Source organism: Thermobia domestica, chromosome 8 (genome assembly GCF_964235325.1).
Source record: "Thermobia domestica chromosome 8, izTheDome1.hap1.1, whole genome shotgun sequence".
Taxonomy (NCBI): domain Eukaryota; kingdom Metazoa; phylum Arthropoda; class Insecta; order Zygentoma; family Lepismatidae; genus Thermobia; species Thermobia domestica.
The window spans coordinates 292,421,136-292,433,210 of NC_137461.1; the positions used below are offsets into that span (position 1 = coordinate 292,421,136).

The 12,075-nt window shown below is 35.7% G+C and overlaps 1 protein-coding gene across 1 annotated transcript in view; it reads left to right on the forward strand.

Annotated features, from left to right (window-relative positions):
- LOC145692611 (uncharacterized) overlaps positions 1-10,003 on the forward strand; it is a 31,795-nt gene extending 21,792 nt beyond the window's left edge. The window contains exons 9-11 of the mRNA XM_081767933.1: positions 4,776-4,867; positions 6,858-7,178; positions 9,966-10,003. Of these exons, the coding sequence (XP_081624059.1) occupies positions 4,776-4,867; positions 6,858-7,178; positions 9,966-10,003 (451 nt within the window). The remainder of the gene's footprint in view (positions 1-4,775; positions 4,868-6,857; positions 7,179-9,965) is intronic.
- The last annotated feature ends 2,072 nt before the right edge of the window (positions 10,004-12,075 follow it).

Sequence of the window (12,075 nt, forward strand, 5' to 3'; positions counted from 1 at the left end):
CCCGGAGCCTGTAGGCCCTCACGCATGACAAAGTCCGTTTGTTATGCCTCTGGACCCGTTCCATACATAACAAATTAATTAAGAGGACAATATTGAAGAATTTCAAAGCCATAGGATTAAATATTATTTATAGGTCCCCTAATAGTAGACATTTTTAGTGAAATGGGCCTACGACGCATATTTGTTTTATGTATCTTTTGAGTGATGTTTTGTTTATGTAGATCTAATGTACTGAACCTGTATGATGCTTCATTTATAATTTAACATTCGTATCGTATATGGAGTAAGAAAATTTTGTCTTAAAATGGGCCCCCCTCCAACGGCTATGAGCTTCCCTGGGAGTAGTTGCCCTCTTCCCCCCACAAGTTACGGCCCTGGTTGGCAGCAGTTATCCACCTGGCATAGAATAACATTCCCGTACTTCTTGATACAAAGTTCGGTAAAAACTCACCAGCAGAGATTGCTTTGCAAATATCCCACATAGTGCTAAGGTTTGGTCTGTGCTAAGGTTTCTGACGTTTTTTTCCTTCAATCGCTTGAAAATTAACGATTGGTAAATCCTCACAATCAGCGGCGCATATATGTCTTCAACATTGGGGGGGGGGGGGGCTACGAGTAATACCCTCCCTTTTTAGCGATGTTCAAAATATTTATGAAGTTGAAAAACGATTCTCTGGAGGATCAGGGTAGCAGAGTTGCCTTCAACATTGGAAAGCGGGCATATTTGAGGCTTATTCTAGAGGACATCAATTTCGAGCCACTTTCCTTTGTGGCAATCGGATACTAATTATAAAATTCCCTCCAAAAAACACATCTCAAATTATATTATTAGAGGGGATAGTCCCCTACAATTGATTAAACGTTTTTCTATAGTTCTCTAGAATTTTTGAAGACCCACTGTTGCGCCATCTAAATGCTCTTGAATATGCCTTAGAAAATACCATAAAAATTACAAACTTTCAGGCCCTTGTGGGGAATGAAGCTGCAAATTATTTTAAAATCATGAATGGTGTAGTCAATCTACTCATAATACAACTTTTGTCAGCTAGTTCGATTTTAGTGAGAAGCTTTAAAAAATTTCAGTATTTTCAAGAAAATTTAAATTTTCATCAAAATAGCAAACATTTAAGGCTCTTGTGGGGAATGAAGATGAAGTTCAAACATTATGAAAAAATCACGAATGTTATACTATTCAATACACAACCTTTGATACATAGTGTTATTTGATTGCACAACTTTGATTTTTTCGCTCCACCCTAACCCACATGGCTCTGTTCCTTGTCAACAGGCCATAAATCTAACAAAACAATAGACGTTCCTTGTTTTGAAAAAGGAAAAGAACTTGCCAGATATCCCCTTTTCTCCAGATTTCTCTTATTTCTTCTTTTCACAAAAAGAAATATCATTATGTCTTTATTTTTTTTACTTATTTTCCTTTCTTTCTGTTTTTTGTTTCTTCTTCCACTTAATGAAATCGGAAATCTCCCAACATCCAGCAACCAGCATCCTAACAAGGGTTGGGTTGCCCTTTTTTTGTAGTACTGTAAGAAAAGCCTCTTATATTTTGAAACGGACAATATAAGTCAAAGGTACCTTGTAACTTTGGAAAGCCAATTCTAATTTAAAAAGCAGATATTTTGAAGGTGTTAACTATTAAATGATTAGACAAATTGGAAAATAACGCCAATTATTGGTCTGTGCTGAAACGCTGCCCCAAAACGATATGTCAGATAAATCATATTTTTAAAAGAAATTTGAGCTGAATCTAATATGGCATACTTCAAAATTGCTCCCATGATCGTACGATAATGGCTCTTACTCAGCGATTCAAGCAAAGCGAATAATCTCTTTACAAAATACGACCTAACTTTCAAACTCTTCCTTTGCTCATTTCAGTTGTGAAATGATAATGGAACATATATTAGATGATACTCGAAAATGTCAATAGTTTATTGTCCCTATTCTCAGTCTTTTAAACAGTCTTGGCACTGCACGTTCTGAACGCTCAATTGAGGTATTACTTTCACAACACTTAAAAAGGATGTTGTGTTGGATAATCGTCAGGCAGAGTGAGAGAGAAAGTTAATATTGTAAATATATCATCAACACATGTGAGGAATATTTTATGCGAACATTAAGACGCATGAAAAAAATGCGAAATGGGTGCTGAGTTTCTAACAATCTACGAAAAATAATAATACGTGAGGTGATTTGAAGCATGGTTTGAACTATTCCAGCATAGTCCAAAATTGATTCTACATAAATGCGTGACAATGAATGCAATATATAAAGGTAAACAAGAAAGTTCTGTCGCTTTTTCACTTATCACCTTCGAACATCAATATACCACCTAAGACAGGGATGTGCAACTTGGAACAGTGGGCGGGCCAATCACAGAACACTAAGTGTCTCGGGCTTCACTGTAGGTGTATCATTTTTACGACAATTGAATAGTATAGTATTAAATGATGGAACATATTTATCGCAATTTACATCACAATAACACAAAACAACTGTTATACTGGAAACCAAAGTAGTTACTCACTAAAGAGGAGCAGAATAATGTATTCAGTACCTTGTCGGTACATCTAGAATTCCTTACACCGAGAGAAATTTCCCCTAAGTACCAGCGCCTGCCAAGTGCTTGTCTTCAGGGCATTACCACGTTTCGCACTGTGTGATCGATGGAACATTTCCAGTTCACTCTTAACAGGTTTTGTAAAAAGGAAAAATTATAATAATTATTGTTTTCAATAACTGACCAGCGGGCCGGAAGACAGTGTTCGGCGGTGCGCATATGGTCCGTGGGCCGGCTATTGCACACGGCTGACCTAAGACGTACCTGGAAGATGAAAAGCTAGTCCCTATCAGCACTGACGATCTTCTGCCAACGTTTTGGAACGCCATGGATTCCATCATGGTAGAACCTGGTGGGCCGTGAAGCGAAGAAAGTATCAAGTACACTTTACACCTCTACTAGCCTAGAACTGGCGTATTTAAGGCAATTGTCCAAGAAATGAAACAGGTGATGATCGGATATTGAATGTGGGAAGTATGGCGGATGCAATAGTGTTTTCCATCAAAGGCGTAGATGGTGTCCCAGGTCATAATAGTCAAGTGGGGCTAAGCGTTGTCCTGTAACAGAAGGACCACTTTGCGATTCAGAAGTGCAGACTCCTCAGTTTTGAGTTTTTCTTGAACACGGCTCAATGGCTGACAGTACATAGTTGCATTGATGCTCTGACAACCTGGTAGCAGTTCCCAATGCACGATGTCGCGAGCAGTTAACCAAACACACAGGAGAACCTTCTTCTGGTGCAGTGCTAGTTTCGGTTGCTTTGGAACCTGTTTATGGGATGCTAACGAATAATGACGGCGCCGTGGAGCTTTGTACACGACCAAGTTCTCATCTCATGTCAACACCCTGTCCAGAAATGGCTCCTTCCTCAGAGAAGACAGCAAAGAAACACAGTTTTATGCTCGCGTTGCCCTCTGCTCCGGAATCAAATCATGTGGGACCCATCGGCTCAAATTGTAATGCTTCCCAAGTTGATAGAGGTACTGCCGAATGATTTCTCCACTCAAACTGAATTGTAGTACCACGTCCTCACACCTGGCCACTGTTCGCTTTACTTGCTATCTGAAGATCTTCATTTTGTACATGTGTTGGCCTTCCGGTATGTGGTACATCTTCAAGAGTTTTGTCACCGTTCTTAAACTTGTTAAACCACTGCTGCACTGTCCGCGTAGTCACGCCATTCTCACCAAAGGCCTGGTATATCTTCTGCTCCGCTACAAAGGTTTTGATCCCAGTTTGAACTCGTAAGTAATACACGCCCTTATGACGCTCTGTGAAGGTCCATGTTTACTCTGTCCTTACGCATGTTCACGGTGTAACTGAACTGCCACAATGAGGTAGTATGTTAGATGTACCCACAGCAACAACTGACCTTCGCCTTATCTCATTTTCATTCAACTTACGGTTTTATGATCAATGGAACAGAGACCTCTACAAAAGGCGCAATAACTTTCTTGGTCCAACAGCCTATCTGGTGAGTGGTTGGAACTCAACGAAATCCACTCAAAGCTACTGAAGAGGCAAGAAATTTCTGTGAAGGTCTGGCAAGTACTTTTGTAGTATACATGGAATAATAATATTCACTTATTATTATCTCGATACTTGACAGTCGCAAGAATGTTTATGTGCTTTAATGGCTCCATTTGGATGAAGAAATCAAGAGAAAATTCTGCTTCTAGAGAAGGAAAAGAGTGTTCTGTCACCAGGATTGCGTCGTAGTTCAGCTGACTATGATAACGATAGCAAAATTGAGTAAATTGAAGTACAAATGGCTTCTTTCCCCCTTTTATTCTTCAAGACTGGCATACAGTCAGTATTATGTGCTTTATCACATATTAGGGAGGCACTGATGGAAGAGACTTTCGCTAAACAACGTTGTCGAATGCAAAACTGATACCCATTTTGGCACGTTTAAACATTTGTTCTACACAAATGAAAATTAAATATTGAAGGACCGTTGCAATCATTGTATTGCTCTTGAAGTAAACAATGTTAAAGGAAAAAATCAACTTTTGATCAAGAAGATGCTTTATGGCTGCTAGTATAGGGAGCATTTTACCCTAGTAAGTATTACATTAATCTGGACAAAGGAAACTTCTATTAGTGTAACTTATTTATGCATGAATAGATAAATTCTTTAAATAAGTTAAAATCCTTTAGAATGATAATAACAACTAATGTGTCTTATTCTCTCCAGATATTCCATGTCTATAGTTGCTTACTTCATGTATGATTATCCCAAAGTTAGATACATGCGTGATTTAATATTCGGAAACTTAGAATTGCTTGGTAAGTACTAACTGTTTTTATTTATTTATTTATTTATTTATTTACTTATTTGCTTAATTGGGATTTATGTATAAACAGATTAAATTGTTGAGGTAAAATTCAAATATTGTACATGTAAAATCATTAACTGAATAACCAGTATTTATTTTGATAGAACTGAATAGCGAAATATCGGCACTTAATGCAAAGTTTATTACTTTTATGGATAAAATCAAAATAGAAAATATATTTAAAGCCTTCTTCTATTAAAAACACTTGCCTACAACATATACATAGTGGATCATTCATCTTGATACAATCTTGTAATCTTAAATTAATAGATGCAATACGCCATTTTTTTTTAAAAAAAAACAAACATCAATAGGAGACATTGTTTGCCAACCACTATGATATCACTAGTTTAACACTATTGCAACTCAAGAGAAAATTGTACTTTCCAAATGTCACTACTTCAGGTTGATACATACGATATTTAAAATGGTCAGATTTTTCAAAAACCGAGAAAATAATAGAAGAAGAAATTTGTTGGAGTTAATATACACCTATATACCTTGTCTATTTTTCTTCATAGTCACCATAAATCTTCACACCTTTCTGATAGCGTGACAAGCTTACGTACATACTCTATGCAAAAGAAGCCGACTGATAGTGTGGCCAATACGAAACTGATTTCTTGAGTAGTTCACTATAGTTGAGATGTTTCGATGCAATCCACCTTTTCGGGTGAAGAAAAAAACATAAGTAGTAGAGAACAAAATCGAGCCTGTAAGACGTACGATTGAGTAGTTCCCATTGAAATTTTTGAATTGTGCCTATACTATGAACAACTGTGTGTACGGAGGCCGCGGTGGCTCAGTGGTAGAGCGTTCACCTCTGGTGCTTGGGGTCCCGGGTTCGATCCCAGCCCCCGCCAAGTGAACTTTGTGGTGGACAAACACTGCGCGTAGGTTTTCTCGGGGTTCTCACGTTTCCTCCCACTTTCTTCATTATACCATTTCATTCATTACTCATCATCACCGTCTCCTTTAGCCTAAGCGTGGGACGTAAAACTCAAAAATTTCATTTCATTTCAACTGTGTGTAGGCAGACGTTTAATGGAGCAAATGAATTCCAGTGCGTAGCATTTCGTTTTTATTTCGCCGTGGCACGGTGGTTCAGTAGTAGAACGTTTAGCTCTGGTGCGTGGTGTCAGTAGTTCGATCTCCGGCTAAGTAAGTTTGTTGTGGACAACCTCTTTTCCTTTGGTTTTCTCAGGGTACTCCCGCGTTTTTATTAAACCGATTCTTTCATCAGTACTCATTCGTTTTAATCATTATCACCCTCAGCCAGAAGGGCATAATCTTGGGTCGTTTAACTGAATGATTTCATTTCATTTTCACTCTTTTCTTCTTTTGTCAATGTGTAGTGTAACTAAATATCGATGTACCATTCTCAGATTATATCAAAAATCAGTTAATGTGAAGAGAATCCACAAGTGTCAAATAAATATATTGTGTCCTTTAACCTACAGGGTATAATTGTGGAGTGTAAGACTAGAAATTTAATTATTGTTTTTCCATGTTTTTTTCATTTATATATTTACGTGCAAGTATGATTTACATGTATGTAAAGTTCAATTTGGAACATTCTGATATCAGAATATAAGTAATAATGATATATGTTAGTCCAAGAACCAAATTTTAAATCCAAACTTATGACACAGAATATGAAGATGTTATGAAATATGTAGAATCACCTAATATTCTAATTTCTCTCAAATATATTCAATTCATGTTTACTATTAGTTTCGCCTCTTCTTTAAAATTTGAAGAGACATGATAAGATTGAAGATTCCAACGAAAACAGCACAGTTCGGATAACATCATACTTGGTAAGTCTTCCGGGAGGAAACATGAGATAAACGTAAGTCTAGAACATACTTTACAAACACTTTAAATGATTTGCTTATGATAATAACAATATTATCCTAAATTACACTCACCTTCAATAGATGATAATATCATTCCAGTGTCTTTCGGAAGTGTATATTCCTTGTTTTTTGGAGGAAGTTTATTGTCAGTCATTGAAATAATATATTTTGCTATTGCTCCTATTACTAACTTGTTATCAAGACCCAGAAGAACTGAACTTCATACACTGCAAAGCAAGTCAAAGATACAACAGATGAAAATGTCGAGAAGAATCATTGAAGTATTTCCACTGGGAGAAAGACTTCGGAGAACTTCAAATGTAAGACACAGAGAAGAGTACGAGGAATGGTTGAAGTCTCGAATACAAACGATCGAGATTAGCTCTGATGTAATGGAGAAGAGTAAGTTTCAAGTGAGGAGGAAATTCTGGTAAGCATTGCTATTTTCGTTATGTACAGTCACGAACATTAATAAATGGAGGCCGAAACCATTATTTCTTATGGGTCCCACCTCCATTCATTAATGTTCGTAACTGTACAATCTGTTATATCTTACCGTACTATTTTTATCGGTGTTATTTGCTTAATGTTTAGTAACTTTCTTCACATTTTACAATATTTACACAGAAAACCCATAAATTATTATGTGAATTGGGTTTTTTAATCGTAAAACAAATCGTTGAAACTTGCAATTTTTTTCATACAAATACTACATATACTACTATTCATTACAAATACATATACATATACTATATAATTACTAAACAAGAATAATGAATTATTGTATTGAACTACCTGTATATTATTATTTGGTAGAATACAATTCTTTTTTGTATACATCAGGTTGATATCAGCCAACTTTTGATAAATACAGTATCCAAATGTGAAGAGGTTGTTTTATCTAACTTTTAATCGGGTTACTACCATCGATAACTCCAACATCAACTCAGTAATATATGATGAGCTATTTGCAAATGGGGACATTTATATCTCCAATCTTTTGCTAAACTGACCTTTAATTTTTTCTCAATCTATGGAAAGGGTTCTATTGGATTTTGGAATAGGGTTTGTGCAAACGGGAAATCTTTTCGTAAAAATCACAATGTAATATTAGTTGCATCTATTGGAAAAGGAATATATCACACCTCACTCATTCACTTCTAGTGTAAAGTTAGCAATTGGGAAACATGTTATTCCATGAGAAACGGTTAACTGTCAATTCCATATATACATAAAGATAGATAGATATAGATATGTATTGGACATGGAAATGTTCCATTTTGAAAATAAGATAGTTATATAATTCTGGACAAATACGTCCAAATTTTCATGGTAATGATAGGTAGTGTAAAGCAGCGTGTGTATTAAAATTAGGACAAATTTAGAAATACACACTGAAGTCGTTATGAAATATTCAGATATGCAAACCAAATAACAGTCTCTTCTTCATAGTGATGTACACTCATGTCCAAAATTATTTTCGCATGCCTATAAATATGTTGATGTAGGATTATAATTTGATAACGATTTTGTCCGGTATTTCCTATAATGTTAGAATGTGTATAATCGGAAAAGACATGTATGTGGTAAATTTCAAGTGCAGTGAAGTTGAAGTAATCTTCACCACCATCTTCACGAGCTCCCTTTGCCTGGCCCCCAAGAAGTGCCGATCTGACTACACCAGATAATGCTCTCTGGGGTTTCATAAAGCAATAACTAAGAAACACCCGATATCACATAACGCAGGAACTACTAGTAGCTGTGGAACACGCCTTCACCTTCGCGACTCCGGAGTATCTCCGCAAAACTTCTGCAAGAACCTGGCGCAGAATTCAGCTGTGTAACGACATGGATGGTGATCATACCTATGTTAATGACTCTTAAGACTCTAAAGACTTCAAGGTAACTGTGTACATACAATCTGCCATAACTAACACTATACTGTTGAAACTGCATAAAGGGGGGTACGCTCAATTTCGGACCACCCTGTAGATAACGTGAAATATCAATACGTACCGTACTTTGTTCTCTAAAAATTTACGTGTTCAAGTGATATATTAAATTGTCAATTACACATATGTACTAAAATGCAATTACTGAATAAATCAATTAAGGAAAATATTAACAAGAATTACTAAAACTTCGGCAAATAATCAGCTTATTGCTAAGTCTAGTCAAAAATTATTTGTGTTATTGGGGTTATAGGTATAATAATGTTTAGAATATTAAAAACGAAATCAATTGAATTTGGAATTTTAGCTTAAGGAATACACAAAATTCAGCTAATAGATAAATTGTTGATAACTTTTAAAATCGTTCGTACGTAAAGTTAAACAGAATTTGTCTCTCACATTTTCAGGACAAAGATCCTCTGCAGTGTAATGAAGATATTCTTAAGTACTACCAAACATGCAATTATGCAATTAACACCTGATTTAACTGAGTATCTCAAAAAGTCCACACTGCACGCGGTGAAGTATTTTACATCAACTTCACATCGCGTTTGCAGGTAAGATTCTAATGTGAAACTGGAAGAATATAAATTAAAGAGAAGATGCACATAGAGTAACCAAGATAGTGCACGTTAATGTCAAGGAGTTAATTAAAATGCCAATGTTCAATATTATCTTATAATTAAATATCCTTCTATTCTAATGAAAAAGTAATTGTTTACTAAATTACATCACTAATTCTATTTGCTACAAGAAGTTAAAAGAACAATGTTTTAAGATATAAGTATACATTTATTTACAAAAATTGTTACTCGCTGCTTTAATAACTCTTACATTACTCACAAATATCGATTTTGCAAGTAGTAATTATTTTAAAACTCAATAATATAGAGATATATTCCTACAGAAACATATGTCAATGCTTCAGAAAATAATATTTGATTATCAGCTTTCAATGTTTATTTGCAGTGCTATTACAAGATGTTTGTTTCTTAACTTACTGAGGAGTGTAAGAACCGAAGCAAATGAGCAAAGCAGGGAATTTGGGTCTCAAAGTCACTGTTGTGGGCTATTTTTGAAGTATTAAGTGTTATGGTGGTAAACAGTAAAATTAAACTTATTGAAAATGTAATTGATATTTGTAATAAATTCATTTTCTGGGTATTTTTCTACACTTTTCTATATTAGGATTAATAATTAATAATCTTCAGGTTCTTAAATATTTTTTTTCTTACAGAATTCTCTGGATATGCGTCTGGGTATCTTTTGCTGTAATTACTGTTATGGCAACAATGTCCTTGGGATTCAATTATTACTACAACAGTGTATCGTACGAAGTGGAGGAATGTGATGAATCAGCGAAAACAAGTATTCCTGGCTATATATTGTGCGATGCAAACCTCGAGGAACCAAACAAGTAAGTTACAGTCAAGCAAAAGTTAATACACTGAAAAATTTTGGGAAGACTTCCTAAAATTATTAAATCTTTGAATCCATTTTAATTCTAATTTTTATTGCATTAGTACACAACGGAAACATTAAATTTGTTAAAATAGACTACATTAAATTTTAGTTTGTATAAAATTCAAGTTGAATCTGCAGATAATGAAAACTGACTTAATCAGTAATAAAATACCCAGGTAAGTCACTTAAAACTTTCAAGATTAGAACACTTGAGTTACTTGGATGAGGCCAAATTTAACTCAATAGAAACAGTTAGTTAGAAAAATGTAATTCACAAACCAAGTTTCTTCCCAAATCTAACTGCAAGCTGGTATTATTTATTTATTTTTCTTTTGCAAGAGATAAATTTCAAATATGTAGTATTCCGTAATTCCTTTTTTAAATTAAAGTACGTTCACCGATCTCAACTCTTCTGAGCACTTTGTGAGATACTTCAATTATAGTATTACTCACAGTTGCTTAGCAATACCATACACAGCAAAAAATGAGGTGTTGAAACAACACAAAATGACTACCACTTTAGCGAGTTACTTATGTCAATTCAACACCAAGCACATCGCCTTCCGAGCATATCAGAAATACCTCCATAATGAATGTGAGTATTTGCATTGTTTTTTTATTGTTTGGTATAAGCAAAGCTTTGCGAAATATATTTCGCATTTATGACAAGTAACTAATAACGTTCTATGTTTTCTGTAATCGGTCACAATAATATTGTTGTAAACCTGTCAATCATCTGGCAACAGTTACACAAAAAGCATCCATCTATTTTCTTCATCTGTTATTCTTGTGTCTTAGCACGTATGAACAGAAGATGGCAGAGCTGTTGCCCATGTAACTGTCGTCAGACGATTCACAACTTTTCAACAATATTATTGTGTCACAATGATTACAGGAAACACAGAACATTATTCGTTACTTTTTATAAGTACCAAATATATTTCGTAAAGGTTTGTTCATATTAAACGATAAATACCAAGGAAATTCTCCCGGGTAGTGACGAGTTATTTCTGATATGCTCGGAAGGCGATGTGCTTGGTCCTCATACTGAATCAAGAGGCCTAACCTCTCTTGTGTGAGTTAATGTGCGAGCGAGGATCAAGTGTTGCAATACGCATTTGTGAGCATAGCACACTTACAGCACTCAGAGGATTGACGAAAGTTTTCACTTTCGGAGGGCAGCTTGCTTTTTGAACCTCATCTTATCATCCTTTCTTTCACCTTCATCCTCATTTGGGCTTCGGCCCTAGGGTATTTCATCACTATGGCGGACTCTGGCAACTCACTTGGACAATCGAGACCTGGACGACATACTGGTTTACCTCAAACTATTCATTCTAATCCAAGTACTTCTCTAACACAACCGGCACACCGCGGGCCATCCACTCGCACCCGGCATTTCTCATGGGGAAACGAGCCTTTGTCAAATACATCTAAAGATCGGCATCCATCTAACGAATCTACTCAGTCTGCGAAACGTATACGGTCCCGTTCACCACTACCTTCCATGGATATCGAGATCGATCCACAACAAAATTCTACTCCGGTGTCTCCAAATCTTTCATCACAAGCTAATCTCGAACTTTATCATTTCCTTCTCATTGATTACGACGCTAAATACACCAATCCAAAAATGATCTTTCTCCAAATAATGAAGTATGTTCCTCGCGTCCGGGATACTTTAGCTCAAATAGTGAAAACCAAAAATGGTTACATACTAAAATCTAAAGACCCAAACTTTGGAATAACTATACGTAATAAAGCTTCTTACGAAATCTTTGGTAAGAACGCTAAACTTACTAAGCTAACGGATAAAAGACAGAAACAATCTCCGCCACCTAGAAAGCCACCTTTTCTATCTGTTGTAATTAAAGGTGTTTCAC